This window comes from Cataglyphis hispanica, chromosome 1 (genome assembly GCF_021464435.1).
Source record: "Cataglyphis hispanica isolate Lineage 1 chromosome 1, ULB_Chis1_1.0, whole genome shotgun sequence".
NCBI lineage: Eukaryota > Metazoa > Arthropoda > Insecta > Hymenoptera > Formicidae > Cataglyphis > Cataglyphis hispanica.
Window position 1 is genome coordinate 9752726 of NC_065954.1, and position 19410 is coordinate 9772135.

The following is a 19410-nucleotide window of genomic DNA, read 5'->3' on the forward strand; positions in this document are numbered from 1 at the left end:
TTGCGGAATGCTCGTGATTGGTTCCGCTTTCGTTCCGCATTATGCTATTCCACTGCATGGGTTCACACCCTAAAGCGAGGAGCACACACTTTTGCATAAGCGCATAATCATAAACATAAAGAAATTGATTGGTCCACAAATATATGCATAAGGAAATGAATCAATCAATTTCCTTATACTTATAGTTATGCGCTTATGTAAAAGTGTGTGCTCCCCGCTTAACTATTACGATCCCACACCTCCCTTAATAACATTTTATTTGCCCTTACGCCTTGCCACCGCTTGCACCCCTTCTCCACACTCTTTCACACTCACTATTCCACTCTACCACACTCGCTCCTCTTCCACTCTTTACTTTCTCACTCTGCACCCTGCAAAAACACACACGCCAAATCACCACGAGGCACTCTACCAGAAACCGGAAACGGAAGTCCTAAAGAAATTTTATTATTTTTATTATTATTATTATTATTTATTATAAAAATTAAATTACATTATATAGCTTTAAATAATACAGATAAAAAATGTCAGCGCTAATTTTTCAATAAACTCATTATATGTTTCAATGAAGAATATTGTATTATGTGTTGCATTTTATTTTATTATATGTTGTATTATTGTATTATATGTTGTATTGTTGAATATTTATTAGTATAGTGTATCAAATAAATCTATAAGTATTATTAATATTTATTATAAATATTGAATTAAATAATAATATAATATAATATAATTATAATATATATAATTATTATATTTTATCTTTAATTCCATAACAAATATAATATTCAATTTTAGTATATTTTATTATGTATACTTTATATATGCATTTAAAAATTGTTAAATTATATTTATATATTTACAAATATATAAATATATATTTTATATATTTATATATTTAGATATTTTATTTCTGACAAATTTCTTTAACATATAGACAAATAGTGTCAAAATACCTGTGATAGTTTGACAGCCGCCAATACGAGTATCATTGACTTGAACTTGTGATATAACACGTCAATCAAAATTAGGCATAATTTACCTCGTCGCATCGTCCCGCAGTGGCTTCATTCCCCTCGTCTATCCCAGAAGTTATGCTCGGTCTCTATATTTTCTATGTCTATACTTTAATATGCATAGGATTTTTATGCATTAGCAAAGGATAGATATTGCTTTGCTCGCTAGGGCAACAGAACGAATCATTGATGTGCAGTGTACATACATACACTTGACAACGTATATATAATCTTTTTTTTTTTAATGAGTATTAAGGCTAATAACTTTCTTTTCAATTTTTCAGGTTTTTTGATATGTATATAGCTTGTACAAGCTATGTACACGCTATATAATCTACAAAATTAAAAAAAGTTACTTTAATAAAAGTCAAGTCAGTTCTTGAGAGCTATTATCGTTTTTAAAATGAAATGAAAATTACAAAAATGAACAGATTTCAAGAAATGAAATTGTAAATATTCTAGTGAATTTCCTCACTTTTGTATTTCTCACTTCGTTTCGAAAACCGTAATAGAGCTCCTTATCTCTAATATTTATTCTTTGTTCCTTATATTTTTGATTGTATGGAAGCCTTTATACATTTATAAAACAAGTAATTCTAGAAAATTAAAAGAAAGAATAAAACCAGAATATTATAATAGAATATTTTGATAAAAAATGCTTTGATCTCTAATTTAACTTTTTACCAATATTATCCAATACTACTTGCATTTTTTTATATAGTCTTTTTACTATTCTGTCATGATAAAATATATGTAAAAATCTATATATATAATTAATACACACATAATGATATAAAATATATATTTCAAAATATATAACATCGTTTAAAGAAAAATAGAGATATATAGTCAATTGAGTAATATTAAATAAGTTAATTAAAAAATCTTGAAAATTAAATTGTCGAACAACAAGATAAGCAAGTTGATGGATAGGAAGGCAAATACAATGATGATGAATTATATGAGAAGAAAATTAGAAAAAACAAGTTTAAGGTGAATAGCATACGCCACAAGATTCTAACATACAATTAGGATATACTGATGGTATGCAAACTTGATATGGTGACAAAGTGTCATCGCAAAATGATTTACACAAATTGTCATTGTCGTTCAATGCGTCATTTCTGATGCAAGATATTGAAGGCGCACAAAAATCTTCATTATTACAGGATAAAATTTGTTTTTGACGAGCTTTATCGCAAGTTAATCTACAATACGCAGCCAGAGCGGCCTCTCTAGCTTGATCTGCACAATAGAACTTTCTAAGAGCAACCTCTGCATCACCCAAATCCGTTAACTTCAATAATGTGGCCCGACCTGGTTCACAAACTGGATACAGTTTTGTCATACATTCTGGTCTCCCCATGCAATCCCACATCATGCATCTATCCTGTAGACCATTTCTTTTAATACATTCACATCTGTACCATACGCTGGAGCGAAAATCGAAACTCTTACACGATTTGACAAATCCCTGCAATATGTTTAAAATCAGTCGATTTATAATATATTTCATAAGTAAATTATATAAATATTGATTCTAAAAAATTCAGAGTTTATTAAAATATATTTTAATATGTATTAAATACTACATTGGCCAATCTTAGCCATTCCTCTAAACAATGAAATGGTTGTGATTGATCGGATTAGTACATTAAGAGTCGCCTACAATAGAAATAGGCAGTATAGAGGAGCTATTATGGTCCTCAAAACGAGGTGAAAATTACAAAAGTGAACAGATTTACTAGATTTCAACAAATAAAATTGTAGATATTCTAGTGAATTTCCTCACTTTTGTATTTTTCATTTCGTTTCGAAAACCGTAATAGGCCTCAAGAATGAGGAGTAAGGGCTATCGCACACAAATTGACATAACTGCATAGCATAAGACCGTTTAGACCAATGAGCATGTTATGTAAATCAATATGGCGATTTTATGCTTTATGCTTATTGGTCCAGATTATATGCTCGCATCGATTTTATGCATATGCCAGCTATGTCAATTTGTACGAGCTCTTGATACGAGCTCTGAGAAATTGATTGATTCATTTTCTTATGCGTATGTTTGTGGATCAATCAATTTCTTTATGTTTATGGTTATGCGCTTATGCAAAAGTGTGTGCTCCCCGCTTTAGGGCTGGAACACACTTTTGCATAAACGCATAACCATAAGCCTAAGGAAATAGATTAAAGCGGGGAGCACACACTTTTGCATAAGTGCATAACTATAAGCATAAGGAAATTGATTGGTTCATTTCCTTATGCATATATTTGTGGACCAATCAATTTCTTTATGTTTATAGTTATGCGCTTATGCAAAAGTGTGTGCTCCCCGCTTAAGTCACGCATGTACAGATGCTTATTTCTCATATGTAATGTGCCGTCTACAATAGGGGCTACGTTCCGAAATTCACTGTTAGTACTAAAAATCTATAGTTTACGTGACGTACACTACAGATTTTCAGTACTGGCACTGAATTATGAAACGCAACCAGGATAGTAAGGTTTAAGCCGTAAGAAATTGATCAATCACAGTTGAATGTAAAAAATATAATCGATTATTATTGGTTAATTTCTTACAGCTTAAAGCTTATTATATCTATTGTATGTAAATAACTTTTGGAGTCAATTTTTTGATACAGTATATAAGAGAGTTAGCTGTCTAATAATATATAGAAATCTGTGAGAATTGCCCATTATTCTTGATTTTTATCCCGTCGAAAATAATTTATTTCCTACTTCTACAGCCTTACTCCTTCTATTGTAGATGGCCTTTTAAATTATATTGATGTAAATTAGACTAATTAAACTCTTATTAATGAAAGACGATTAACTACTGATTCTTTAAAGAGAGCAAATAGAAAAAATTAGTGCTAGAAACTTACACAAGGCTGAATACAAGATGGTACTTCTGTAGGGCAATATACCATAGGTGGACAAAGCGGCTCATCCCATTCACATGGTTTCCTACACATATGATACCGATAAACTATTACTCATTCCACATTTCACACATACTCATCAACATCAAGCTAAATAAAATCTTACTTCCTATCCATAGAGCTGATTAAACATTTCAGTTGCGCTAATAATTCGCGTCTTCTATCACAATTTGGATTTTTACCATCACAGGGCATTTTTGCTTCTAGATTGTATAGCTTTAGGAAAAAGAATTTTCTTCTAAAATTATTTGTTTCTATTTTTTTGTTATATTTTCTATATTTTTATCTTGTGATATTAATATGCATATGGACTATATAAAATTTAGTAACTTTGTATTAATTTTAAAATAATTATTTTGAATTGGTATCAACCGAGAATTTTTCTTAAGATCATAATTGTCAATTTATCAAAATAATGAGTTTCCTAGCAACTGCATGATAAATATTATTGCACTGTGGTTGCGTTCCGATATTCACTGCAAGTATTGAAAATCTATAGTGTACGTGACGTAAACTAGATTTTCAGTACTGGCAGTGAATATCGAATCGCAGCTTATACAAAGGGTGTCTAATAACTTTTGACACACCTGAAGCGCGAAAGTAAATTGAATCAAACTGAAAAGGAAAGTCCTGTATCATTTTTCTCTATAATGCTTAATAAAATCTTGCGCCGCCGTAGCGGTGGAGCGTTCTCGCACACTACCAGGCGCGCAGCTCACCGAGGGTTTATATTTGATTTATATATATATATAGTTATATTTGAATGTAACTATAATTATAATTATAATATAATTCAATATATTATATTGTGAATATAAATATAATTAAATATAACTATATATATATATATATATATATATATATATATATATATATATATATATATATATATAGTTATATTTGAATTATACTTGATGGAATTATACATTGAGTCGTTCACGTCAAAATAGGGATTTAATTTTTAGACAGTGAAAAGACAAAATTATGATTAATAAAGAATATTTATTTTTCAACATAATATCTTTACATCACAGTATTTTTGCCATCGATATATCAATGCACAGATGTTAGGACAACTCCTATGCTGCCGGTTATGCGTTGGCACATCCTTGGCAAAAATGTTATGATGTAAATAGAGATTATGTTGTGAGATAAAGGTTTTTTATTAATCATTTTATCTCTTTATCAATCTAAAAAATAAATTTCTGTCTTGACGTGAACGCAACCCAAGTATATATCTAGTATAAATCTTTTTTCTCCAGTTGATATTTATTTATCATAAAAGAAAAGTTATTTTAAAATTTCTACAACAAAAACTGTTTTTATTTAAAATAAAAAATGCAACTATCAAAAATACAGCTTTATATTTTAATGCCTTTGGAAAATATGTCATAATAAAAATATAAATATAGAAATTAAAAATATAATTTTTAAATGTTTAATATCACAGAATATATGATATATTTATACATAATAGATATGATATAATAACGTATAATAGATTTATAATAGTATTATATATAGTATATAGTAAATTAATGTATTATATGATGTATTATATAGTTTATTATACACACACACACACACACGCGCGCGCACACACATTATATATATATATATATATATATATATATATATATATATATATATATAAACACATTATATACTATCATAAATAAATTTAAATGTATCTTTTTTAATTTTTAATAAAATACCTTCTTCGTTCAGTCTTGAAATTAAAACAGCAAAATCATTTATCAAAATACCTTTGCATGTAGCAAATGTTTTTAATTCTTTTGTTGAAAATGTTTGTTTTTTATCCACATTTACTTTTTCTTCAAGTATCTTTATAAACGTTTTAATCTGTATAAAAAAAATTATAAATATGAAATGTTATTGAATTTTATGTGTGCATGTGAACAGTTTCACATAAATGTAAATAAATTAGCCTATATGCAGACAATTTACCTTTTTGTTTGTTAATTTACTATCAGAATTTAATCTTGATGTTATAGAATCTTCTAATATGTCTGTCATTGTATATCGCAATATATCTATTACATCTGATGCATCTGATTCAGTCGCTTCAATACGTAATTCTAGTTTTGCTCTAGCCTATAATAATAAAGTGATATAATAAAAAAATAAGTGATGAAATATCTCTCTAATACATAATATATTTTTCTCTCAATAAACTCTCACAATAAAAGATACTAAACCTCAGTTAAACGAATCATGGCTTCTAATTGTCTATTAAATATAGGTATGCATCCAAATTGTTTATGTTTTGATCGAAGTTCTAAATAATATTTCTGTAATACAGCTGCAGCTTTAGCTGACAATTTTGGCTTCACATATTGTCGTGCATAGGAAATGTAAGTTCGAAGAATAGACTGTGGTATAACCTCAGTAGATAATGGCAGCATTAGCTTTTTTCTGAAATATTTATTATAGTTGGGTTTAGATGCTTTTCTTAAACAAAATAGTACATAAAACAAAATCGAATATAATATAAAATACTATTTTTTTTTTAATTAGATACATATTGCATAATTGGAAAAATAATAAATTGTAATGATATGATTATGTTTTGCACTTTCGTTTTCATTTTCAACAAACCAATGGATTATCATCAGAGGATCATATATTACTTACCTCAAGGAACAATCATTAGTAGATGACTCTATAACTTCTTGATTGAAATTTTTATGTGAATTGGTATGAACTGTCATAATATGTTTACATAATAAACTATCAAAGTGCTGTCATAAATAAAGAGATAATATTACTACAAGTAATTCAATATTTGTTCAAATTACAGACATTTATTTACCTTATCTGGTTTATCCAATAATAAAAAAATTAAATCGAATCGTGAGAGAATAGGTTGATTAATATTTAAGTTTTCAGTTACTGTTTTGCTTTTGTCATATTGTCCTCCGATAGGATTAGCTGCTGCAAGAATTGACGTCCGTGCAGGAAAAGAAGATATTATACCTGATTTTGCAACAGTAATAGTTTGTTGCTCCATTGATTCTAATAATGCCTGGAATAATATATACATATAAAAATATATTTCAAATATTTTAAAAAATTTGCTTTATTAATTTTATTATACGAGAATACTACAAAGAGAAAAAGCAAGAAAGAATGAGAAAAAATGAGAAAATTACTATAATATTACATCTGTTATTAACATTTATTTATTATCTTAGCATATACATTGTTGTTGTTGTTTATGGATATTCATATTATTTTACCTGATGCTGAGAACACATTTTATCAAACTCGTCGATGCAACAACAACCTTGATCTGCTAAAACCAAAGCACCAGGTTCTAAAACAAAGTCATTTGATCCCGTTTCTTTTGTAAGCGTTACTGTTAGTCCAGAAGATGTACTTGAATTGCCGCAAATGTATATACCTTAAAAAATTTTTATAACTTTTTATATAAAACATTTATATTTTACAAAAAAAAACTTGGTTTTATCTGATATACCTTTTGTAGATATTCGAGCACATGCTTGCAACATCTGCGATTTGCCAAGACCAGGATCTCCAATTAACAAAATATGTATGCCATCTCGTAATTGCGCGCGTTTGACATTACCTCCAAATAAACTCAATATCAATCCAGCTTTGACTATTTCATGACCATATATACTAGGGCATAATGAATGTACTAATAATGCAAAAATATTTTGTTCTTTATATATATTCTATATATAACAAAAAAAAAGATAAATATAATTAATTTGCATCAATGCAACATTTAATCCAATTTTATATTTGAAAAGAATTAAAAAAGAAAAATATATTAAATATATTAAATATATTAAATATATTAAAAAAGAAAAATACACACCTGTATAGCTAAGTAGTTTTTTAAAAAAATTTCATTACTCATAGAACTTTTATTTTCATATTTACGTTTGTTATTGATAACTGTAATTGCTTTCATATATAATGAAAATGGAGTACCAACTTGTATTTTAGTTGTATCTTCGACTCCTTGTATCTAAAATTTTTCAAGATATATAATTTTTTTCCTTGTTTTTTGTAGCATTATAAACAGACATCTAAATATTAAAAAAAAAATTTTTTCCTTTTAATCGAGATAGGTAGAAGCATTATTACATTATGCAGAAGAAAAGAAGATTTTTTGGACAAAACACAATAAGCATCTTTATGTAACTATTCTTGAGAATTACCTTGATAATGCCTGTAAGTGTTATATCGTCTCCAGGCATACAAATATTAACTAAATTATCCATAAGTTCCACATCAAGAATTTTAGGCACTCTACCTTTATTCTCCTGTAAAATATTAACGCATATGCATACTAATATACACAATTTTATTAACATTTGCTTTATTTCAAAATATTTAAAATACATTATTTGTATGTTTGTTTGTTTGAAATTTTTAACTTTTAAAGCAATTTAAAATTTATCAACTATATAACTATTATAAAAAATAAAACTTTAAAATATATTTGTTTAAACTTAAATTATAAGATCTTACAAAAAAGTAATTAGTTTAGTTATTTTTTATTAAGTATTTAATTATATTATAAATACAATATATTATACCTGCTCATCATCCAATGGTTCTTGTATCCTGATTATTTGGAATAAAATACTTTTCACAAAAGGTGAATCCAAGACTGGATAAAATTTTGATATACCACAAATATCACATTTTTTTGGCAATGTGTATATTTCTTGAGACTGTTTGACTAATTTTTGCAAATGGCATTTGGAACATACAAATACCATCCACTGTATGAGATGTTTTATTCTGCCAACCCTTATTACGCAACCTCTAGTAGATATCAATCGCTCTAGAAAGATTTCCATAAAATAAAATTAAAATAAAAATTAATTATCTGATTAAAAATAAAAAATTAATATGTAAATAAAAACTTTTATTCTAATGAATCTATATGTATATATATATATATATATATATATATATATATATATATATATATATATATGTATGTATATGCACAATGTTAGATATACTTTTTTAGATATAGAAGTCTACATACACATACCATAATAATTTAGCTTAAGGTCTCGCAAACATATAATTGGTAGATAATTTAATATACTTAATTTGACTGTTGGTAAATTGCTAATAGAGTTCAAAACATATTGTAAATTTTCTTCTGGCACTGTTTTCAAAATTTTCTAAAATTATAATATCAAAAATTTAATTATTTAAGAAGTACAAGAAAAAACAAATAATCAAGGATTTGATTAATAACAAAAATCAAAGTTTTTAAAACTATGTAAATAAATAATTCATAAATAAATTAAATTTTTATTATTTATATTATTCATATATACACACACACACATATATATATATATATATATATATATATATATATATATGTATATATGAATAATGTAAACAATAAGAAATTTAATCATATATATATATACACACACACATAGAATGCGACATTAGATTGAGACCCAAATATATAAAAAACAAAGCAAAATAAAAAGAAATATTTCAGATTAAAGTTGTAGAGTTTCAAAAAGAAGGTGAAGTGATACTATTGATTTGACCTTAGGATAAAGTGTTAAGACAAAATAAAGATCATCTTTTTTTAAAGGATCCTAATTTTTTACATGTTTATAGCCCTTCTCATGATAAATTGACAAATGACGATATATTCAAAGTTATTATAAAAGTAAAATAAAGAATTAAAAATATAAATAATATTTATTTAATCATAAAAAGAAATAAATATATATACCTGATGAATACTAAGTTTCATACAATTTAATGTGTTTATTGGATTTTCATGAATTTCATGTTTAAAATTTGGCCATTGCTTCATAAATTCATTATCCTCATACAGATTACAGATGTCAATGTCAAAAGACATGCCTGCTTCCAAATTTGCCATAGTAAACAACAAAGACAATTCTTGATGTCTTTCTATAAATGCTTCTATAGCTTCAATTTGCTTTGTAATATCACTATTAGATTTATATTCTGTATAAATATTTATTTATGTGTGAGAGAAAGAGATGTAACAAGATATGTATATATATGTGTATGTATATATATATTTATATATATATACATATCTAAGAAAATAATATTTTGCTTTTTTAACTATATTGATTATATATTTACCACTGTCAGGAAAAAACAATCTCCATCCATAATATGGAATATTTATATTCCTACCAATGTCGAGATTATCGGAACTATGATCTGTTTTATTTTGATCTAAAATATTATTATAACATTACATTAAGATTCAAAAATTTGACACATTTTAATTTTATCTCTAAACTCATTATATTTACTAAGTTTTCTTTTTATCTTAACATAAAATTAATTTTATTTATTTTTTTAATTATTTATTCTCTCTCTCTCTCTCTCTCTCTCTCTCTCTCTGTACTGGAATATGTATATATAAAACATATTCATTATATATAGAAAAAGTAAAAATAACAGAACAAAAAATAACAAACAAAATTTTAATACTAACGTAATACATCATTGTTTTGTTTTGAAGTTTTCATCACTTTCCATTTCTTTTTATGAGAATTTGTTTTATCGCACATAATAACTAATATATATTAATATATAATAATAAAGAAAAAAACAAAAGTTATTCTATTTTTCCAATATCAGATTTCTTCACTGCTCAAGCAATATTTAAAAGACTCCAAATATATCGTTAATCGTTATAAATGATAAATCATTGAACAATGAGTGCGTTCAGAGGGTCAATCATATAACTAGAAAGTAGAGTCCCTAGAATATAAGTCGCCACGCCGCCGTTTTTCGTACGATGCTTTTTCTAGGTCGTACATTAGCGTCACGTACATCTATTTTACGCCGCCTGGAACTACATGGCCACATCCACTTTCCGGAACCATGATAAAACAGTCGATTGATTCTTGTCCGTGCTACATCCACTTTCAATATGGTTCATGTCTGTGCAACATCCCCTTTTCGATATTGTTAACAGTACACTGATCGCTAGATAAAGAGAGATGATTGCGCCGTCTTTCTTTCATCGCGTATGTGTGTAGCGTTCATGAAGGCACATGATTGACATGTGAGCACACGAATGCGATTATTGGGATGAGATAACATCAGACAAGGAGCAACAATCCTGTCCTTGTTTCTTAGGGTATCGCTTTTACGGGCGAGATACGGGCTGAAAATGCTTTTTGTGACAGAAAGCATATTTAAATTTATCGTGTGCTCATATGCATTTGAATATCATTATTTTTAAAATTTGTTATATTTTCAGAATAAAGTTTATGACAACCAAATAACTTTTGTGCTATTTCTCTATCCTATTGATATGATACATATAGATTCGATAGTCACAAAGCAACAAATCAACAAAGTTAACTAGCAGTGTTTTTTATTTTAGTTTGTAATTGCCTGCTCGTTTGGCCGACGTATCACAATTATTACATTCTATTTTATAAATAATATTGCTACAAAATTATTTAAGTATACCAGATCTTTATCTACTTTGATAAAACGATGTAGTTTATTTAAACTAAAGTAAGACAGTCTGACATCTAAATCTTTAGTTATACTTTTGAATCGTTCAAAGATGGATGACACATATGGGATCGTAAACAATTTTTTCTTAATTGTATCCTCAGTCTCATCAAGCGAGTTATGTTTCCTTTTATTATTACTAAATAAAAATTTAAGTTTGTCATGAAAAGTCGTGAAAATAAAATCTAATGGATAATTGTTGTCGAGTAAGATATTAACGATAAAATGGAAATTTTTTTGATGAAAACAAGGATGAGAAAGAAAAAAGCTTTATCCAGGCCTATTATAGTACCTCTTTTTTATACAGGATGTTGCGAAAGATAATTAAGATATCTTCTGGAAAACATCGGTTTGAGATACCAGTCGAATGTCAGGCGGTTATTGTTTAAAATTAAAGCGGTGTCCAAAAAATCGAGCTTGAATTATCTTTGCCTATCTCAATTGTAAATTGTAATCTTGAATAGAAAGAATTAAAAATACTCAAAATGTGTTTAAAAGTAGAAGGAGATGCAGCCAGAATAATGTTGTCAATGTACCTCAAGTAAAAAGAAGGAATAAAATTTAACATTGTTAATGCTTTCTCCTCTAAATCTTGGAGGACAATGTTCGCTATGGGGGATAACGGTGAACCCATCGGAGTACCAAAGGTTTGCTTTGGTAAATGGTGTCGTTAAAAATAAAATACGTGGAGTTAACGGACCACTAAAATAAATTCAGCATAGGGGATAGGGCATTTGGTAGAAATAAAACCCCATCTTTTTGAAACATTTTCAATTGCAAGTTTAACAGAAATATTAGTAAATAGTGATATGGCATCGAGAGAGAGATTAACGTGTAATAATCATTAATTGTTGTATGGGAGAGCTTGTCAACCAATTGAAAGCTGTTAAAAATATGACCTTGTGTCTTAGAAAAACTTTTTTATGATTCAGTAAAGATGAGACGCCAAGTGATACAAAGGACTATTTAAAGACAATACAATTATTCTAAGCAGATGATTACATTTATGGATTTTGGGGAGTCCATAAGCTCTAGGTAAAATGCCATCACTAACATATAAAGATCTGTACGTGTTGGTCGAGATATAATTTGATCCTTTCCATCTGAAGAGTAATAAATATACATTCGTGAGTTTTTTTATAGAGTCTTTGGTGACAATCCTATATGTGTCTGTGTCCCTGAGTATTTTTTTCCATTTCATTAATATAGGTGTATCTATTAAAAACGACTGAAACATTTCCTTTATCAGCTCTGGTGATAATAAGATTCGGATTCTTATTTAAAAAATCTTTAATAGTAGAGCATAATTGTTTTAAGATCTGATTTATGTTGTTTGTAGAAGATATATATAAAGGGAGACGATTCAATATTGATGCTAAGCGGCTCTGATTGCCAATTGAGTGTTAACTGGGAGACCGAGAAGATACCGAATGCTTACATGAGGCGTATGTCAATACAATAAACAGGCTTCCGAAAGTTTGACTTTAGAGTCCTTGTTTGTACACAAAGCTCTAGACATATTACAGACAGTGTATCTTTTTACATTCGCTCACTTTTGTTATCGCCTTTAAATATATATCAGTATTAGTCGCACCTAACTGCGCACGTGATATTATTTATAAGTTTGCAATTCATGTTTTTATGATTTATTTTTTAATTTATTTTCCATTTTTATTATTTATTAATTTTAAACTTTGACTAATTGTGACTATGCGACTTCTTACAATGGCCTGGATTAATTTATTACTTTGTAAGTCATTATTTTAAAATGTCTCTGTTAGACTTGTGTTTCTATAAATTTTATTGTTCTATATTTTTTATTGTTCAGATATACATGTCTCATTCATGGTATTTAATAAAGTATCGTCATAATTGACGGATGGATTACATCCATGACCTCTACTGTTTTGAAACAATGGAGAGATGCAGCCTACGGACGACACATAAACAGCTTACTTTATCATCTGACTTCCGTTTTATTTAATTTATTTTTTTAATTTCTTGACTTTTGTTTTATTCAATTTATTTATTTTTAAATTAATTTTTTTAATAGACATGTTTTAAGATATTGTTACCGTTTATTTCTATGTTCTTTTAAGCGTCTCCGTGCGTTTGTAGACCATCATCTATTCTAACCGTTCTATATAAATTGTACCGGTTAATTTTTGCTTATTTATTTTGTTGTTTGCGCTGGTCCAAAAAAGGGACCGAAACGTTATCAAAGTCTTATAATCTAATAAACATATTTTGCACCCCATACGGTACTGATTCCCTTGCATAATTCTTCCTATTAATTTTATTCATATTGAAAGTGGATGTATGGCATGGACATGAACCAATCGACTGTTTTATCGAGTGAGTCTCGATAGTGCACATTACAGATCGGACACGACAAAATTTCCCAATCAGACACAAGCCCGATCAAACACCGGTCCAATTAGACACGGGCCCGATCGGACACTGTACTTTATAAGTTGTAAAGCGAGGTCTACCCTGCCTATCGGCAGGGTGAGTGCGGAAAGGCGGCCGATGGCCACCCCTCCCCCCGTGTATGTGTGTGTTTGTGCACGCGTGCTTCCTGTTCATGCATATACTTTGGTATAGCTTCTGTGTCCGATCGAGCCTGTATTCGATCGGACCGGTGTTCAATCGAGCCTGTGTCCGATCGGATCTGTGTTCGATTGGACCGGTGCCCGATCAGGTCGGTGTCTAATTTGCAACCATGTGTCCGATCAAAACTGTGTTCGATTGAGTTTGTGTCCGATCGAGCCTGTGTCCGATTGAGCCTGTGTCTGATCGGGACTGTATCCGATCGGATCTGTGTCTGATCGGATCTATGTCCGATCGGAAAATTTTGTCGTGTCCGATCCGTAATGTGCGCAAACGGGACGATCCCGTTTTATCATGGCTACGGAAAATGGATGTGGTAATGTAGTTCCAGGCGGCGTAAAATAAATGTACATAACGCTAGTACACGACCTAGAAAAAGCATCGGAAAACGTCGAAGTGGCGACTCTCAGGCTTCTCTCTGAAAAATTTTTCCAAAATTCCAAATTTTTCACTTTTCATGTTATCGCCTTACGACCAATTTCACCACCTTTGGTTAAGTTAACCGATGGTTAAAATCAGCAGAGTGGCAACTTAAATGTTAAGAATGTTTGTTTTTCCTTCATCTCTATTTTCTGTAGCTCCATAAAGTTAACCAGTCAACATTCATTTTTATAATTTTTTTTTACGAATCGTTTATTGGTCGTTTGTCGGTCGTTTGTAGATGATTGTTGGCCTAATTACAACGTTTGTTAATATTTTTTTTGAAAATACAAAAAAAAATTTTATGTGAAGTTAGCCGGAAAGATATTATTTTTATTTCAATCTTAGTTCACTCGATGCGTAATCGTTTGTTGGTCATGGAAAAACTAATTAAAACGTTTGTTGGTTCATATTTGCCTTGAAAAACGAAAAAAACTAATGCAATAATGATGGCGGGAGAAGTTGGATAAAACTTAAGATTGACTTTAAGATGCGCACGCGCACACAAACACAACACACACACACACACGGGGGGGGATGCAAGGCAGGCCTTTGGTCCCCCTCCCGGACCCGCCCCGACGGTAGGCTGGATGGACCTTGCTTTATAATGCAGCATGTACTTTGTAGTTATAAAGGTCCACCCTTTCGGAGGGGAGGGTGCAGGAGGGGGGCCGAAAGCCCCCCTTGTACCCCCCCGAGAGTGTGTGTGTGCGCGCGCGTGCGCGTGTGTATCTTAAAGTCAATCTTAAGTTTTACCCAACCTCTCCCGCCACCATTAATGTATTAGTTTTTTTCGTTTTTCAAGGCAAATATGAACAAACGTTTTAATTAGTTTTTCCATGACTAACAAACGATTACGCATCGATTGAATTAAGATTGGAACAAAAATAATATCTTTCCGGCTAACTTTACACAAAATTTTATTTTCGTATTTAAAAAAAAAAATGTTAACCAACAAATGTTGTAATTAGGCCAACAATCACCAACAAACAATCAACAAACGATTTATAAAAAAAAAATTATAAAAGTGAATGTTGACCGGCTAACTTTATGGAGCTGTCTAAACTATAATGACTATGTTTATATGTTATCCTTAATCGAATATAATAACGTTCGTTGTTAAATTGACTAATCACAGTTATTCCTCTGAAGAATGAAATGACTGTGAATGGCCAGCCTTAGAACTATTAAGCGAGGAACACACACTTTTGCATAAGCGCATAACCATAAGTATAAGGAAATTGATTGGTCCACAAACATATGCCTAACGAAATGAACCAATCAATTTCCTTATACTTATGGTTATGCGCTTATGGAAAAGTGTGTGTTCTCCGCTTTAGGTTATTAAACTCGATTAGGGGTGACATGTAAACGTAATCTGCGATTGCTCAATTTACGACTCTATTGTAGACAACGCCTGCCGCATGAAAAAATTTTAGTCGTAACCGTAAAAGTATATCTAAATAAAAATAGCGCAGAGAAATATGCAAGAAAATTAGTCCACATAAGTATGCACAAAAAATGGACCAATCGAGTACGATTAACCAATTAAAGTCCTAGTGAAATAACTAGCCAATTAGCAATGTGGACTATATCGAATCTCATCTATTTAGATTTGCATATTTGATCTTGAGGCCTATTACGGTTTTCGAAACGAAGTGAAAAATACAAAAGTGAGGAAATTCACTAAAATATTTACAATTTTATTTGTTGAAATCTATTAAATCTGTTCACTTTTATAATTTTCATCTTGTTTCGAGAACCATAATAGCTCCTTTTATCCTCCTGTATCCGATTCCGGATTATTATCTGGAAGTTGATCATGTAACTTTTTCCCTAGGGCGGAAACGTGAAAAATTTTTCCATTGAAATTAATGGAAAAATTTTTCACTTTTCACGTTTTGCCCTAAAGAAAAAGTTACATGACTGACCTCCTGATAGTAAATTAATTCTTCTAAAATAAACTATTATTTCCTAAACGTTAGAAACATTACAGACGTGTTTACCAAATAATTCCACGTTGATTAAAATAAAAAAAATTTCTTTGTAAATTATGTTTGCTAACTATTGTTACGTCTCAGCGACGCTCTTTCTCTCTTTATACATCAGTTAATGAGAAAAAGGTTGCTCTCTACTTTTATAGGGCAACCTGCTTTCACCGGATATACCCTGTTACGTTTCAGCGACGCTCTTTCTCTCTCTATACCTCAGTTAGTGAGAAAAAGATTGCTCTCTACTTTTATAGGGCAACCTGCTTCCACCGGCTATACCCCAGGGACGCCGAGAGCTAAGACTAATCTAGTGGATCTAGGGGAATGATGTAGGCGCGAAACTAGTTGGTTACTAGGAATTTCACTAGGTATTTTAGGGATATGGATGCAACTAGGTATATGTAATTCGAAGGTTAATATGGTTTAAAGAATAGAAATTTAATATTATAATAAAAGAAATATATCGATTATGTATCTAAATACCTAATATATTCATCTATGTTCAAATGATTTTCAGTTAATTGATATTTTAATTGAGAGCTTAGATCACGAGAAGGAATTGTTAAATTATGTCGATAACTGCTCTTAACATGTGTTATATTTTGATATAGTTGGTTTAGTAATATAAATTCTGGCGTATACGTAGGCCAGTAGGGTCACTTATTAAATAGAGGCCGTTATTAGTTAAGTTGATTTCATTATGAAGTTTCGTTCGTGAATGTTTTTGAATGTCTTTATAAAATCTATGTGAGAATTTCGGGCGATTTATAAGAGCTAGAGAGGAAAAAACTCTTTTACAAGATATTATACGAGGTTTTGATTTATTAGTAGAACATTTAAACTGAAATAGATTAGAAATGCTTTTGACGCGTTTCTTTATGCCGGATCTATGATTCCGTTTTTTACGGCAAGTCCGCTTGTATTGCGGGTGCACCATATGCAAGGGGCTTATTACTTAAGATATATATATAAATATATATATTAATTAGAAACAGTACAACTGTTAGGGAATTAAGATTCGGAAAGGAATATTATAATAGAAATTAAGAGTAATTAATAAATCGTGGACATTAAATAATAGAGAGTTAGTTAGATCGAATTAATTTATTATGAGAATTGTCTAACGAATAAGGTCTTTTATTTAATATCAATACTTGATTATATTATGACTCTAAATTTCTGATAGAAAGGGAAGGTTTAGAAAAGAGGTCGGATGTCGCCAAGGGCACCGTAATAAGCGCTCGGCAACGATGGAATTTTAGGGAGAATGTGTAATGTCGCCAGGGCACCGTAATTAGCGCTCGGCAACTAGGTTCAAGGATTGGGTTGTGTTCAGAAAATTAGATAATAAATTTGATTTTAATTTAATCTCCTGTTGTCATTTCTTGTGGGAGATTTTTAAATTGATAGGAAACGCCGCCAGGGCACCTCGATCAGCGCTCGGCAACTAGGTTTAAGGGTTATATAAAGAATTCAAGAAGAAAGGAGGAAGTCGCCAGGGGCACCATAAGCGCTCGGCAACGAGGTTTAAGGATTATATTCAGAATTTAGGAAGAAAGGAGGGAGTCGCCAGGGGCACCATAAGCGCTCGGCAACAAGGTCAAAATTTAGGAAAAAGGGAGTCGCCAGGGGCACCATAAGCGCTCGGCAACGAGGTTTAAGGATTATATTCAGAATTTAGGAAGAAAGGAGGGAGTCGCCAGGGGCACCATAAGCGCTCGGCAACGATGGATTTTCGGGAAAAAGAGCAAGGTGTTGCAAGATTAAGTCTAGTTCAAATGACAACAGTAGTATATATTTTGCATGGAATTTATAAATCTTACTTAGTATTGATATTATGGGTGTGTTTTAAATAATAGTAGGATAATAGATTAAAGTTGACTGACTGGGAACTATCAGCCACATGCTAATGCTTGACAAAGGATTTCTTATTATTTAAAGGATGAAAAGGTAATTAAATGATATTAGGGGTTGTCAGTTAATTCAAATAGAGTTCTAATATTTATGGAAAGATGGGGATTTATAGTAATTGTAAGTACTTACCGTGATGTGGCAGGAAAATCCTTCCTTCTGTTCAAGTTCTGGTCATACTTTGTTAAGCCCTTCTCTCGTCCTTTAAGACCTCGGTCGTGGATGAAGTAGGCCGGATAAAAGAACACAGATGTATGCACAAAGTCTTTTATTATTTCCTTAGTTTTACACAACTTAACACTGAATCAACAATTATATTAGTCGAAATGGAATAGTGAATAGTACGCGAATAATGAACGAATAATACGGAGCGAATACTTGTACGAAATAGTAAGGAATTAGTAATGAATAATGTTAGCTAAGAATAAATGATTTGAATGCTTGAAGATCTCTTAATTGACTGACCGAACTGACTGTAATGTTATGACTGAATGATCTGAATGTAATGCCCCGAACTGAATGCTCGAACTGACTGCTCCGATTTTACTGCTCCGATTTGACTGTAATGAACGTAATGCTCTAAATTGACTGCCCGATTTGACTGCCCCGAAGGTTCGAAATCGCCGGCTTATATACTGTCGAAACAAAGGGTCTTCGGGCCGTGCGCAGCACACGCGTCGCGCTCTGGAAGATTCTTAGAATGATTCAGTGAAGGACTTCTGAGAAGATTTTTAACAACAATTCTTCTGAGAATTGTCGATCGATATGTTTATCTGACTATTGAGTTTCGGCGCTCGTGGTCGTAGCCGTCGCGTTCGACTTATCGCTCGCAATATCAGGTTTCACTGATATGAGGCCTCTGATGCGCGTTCTTTTCAGCTTAGTTAATATTTTATAATATAAAATCCTTAATAATATGGTTAATATTTATGCTTATTAATTTATGGAATCATTTGTTCTATT

The 19410-nt window shown here is 30.5% G+C and overlaps 1 protein-coding gene across 8 annotated transcripts; it reads right to left on the minus strand.

The window, feature by feature from the left end:
- Positions 1 to 2257: 2257 nt before the first annotated feature.
- LOC126849883 (DNA helicase MCM8-like) lies at positions 2258 to 10889 on the minus strand. Of its 8 annotated transcripts, none has more exons than XM_050592262.1 (16): positions 10820 to 10889; positions 10118 to 10213; positions 9732 to 9957; positions 9018 to 9153; positions 8551 to 8801; positions 8170 to 8274; positions 7824 to 7976; positions 7458 to 7677; positions 7219 to 7382; positions 6792 to 7004; positions 6614 to 6720; positions 6178 to 6394; positions 5927 to 6073; positions 5674 to 5821; positions 3902 to 3983; positions 2258 to 2490 (listed from the first exon to the last, which is right to left on the minus strand). In XM_050592262.1, the coding sequence occupies exons 3-16, from the start codon at positions 9882 to 9884 to the stop codon at positions 2394 to 2396; spliced, it is 2193 nt and encodes a 730-aa protein (XP_050448219.1). In that variant the 5' UTR covers positions 9885 to 9957; positions 10118 to 10213; positions 10820 to 10889; the 3' UTR covers positions 2258 to 2393. The 8 variants fall into 8 exon arrangements, 7 of the variants coding, with proteins under 7 accessions (XP_050448219.1, XP_050448209.1, XP_050448196.1 ...); XM_050592252.1 differs by having other exon boundaries at positions 9732 to 9973; XM_050592239.1 differs by lacking the exon at positions 10820 to 10889 and adding an exon at positions 10479 to 10701 and having other exon boundaries at positions 7219 to 7295; positions 9732 to 9973.
- Positions 10890 to 19410: the final 8521 nt, after the last annotated feature.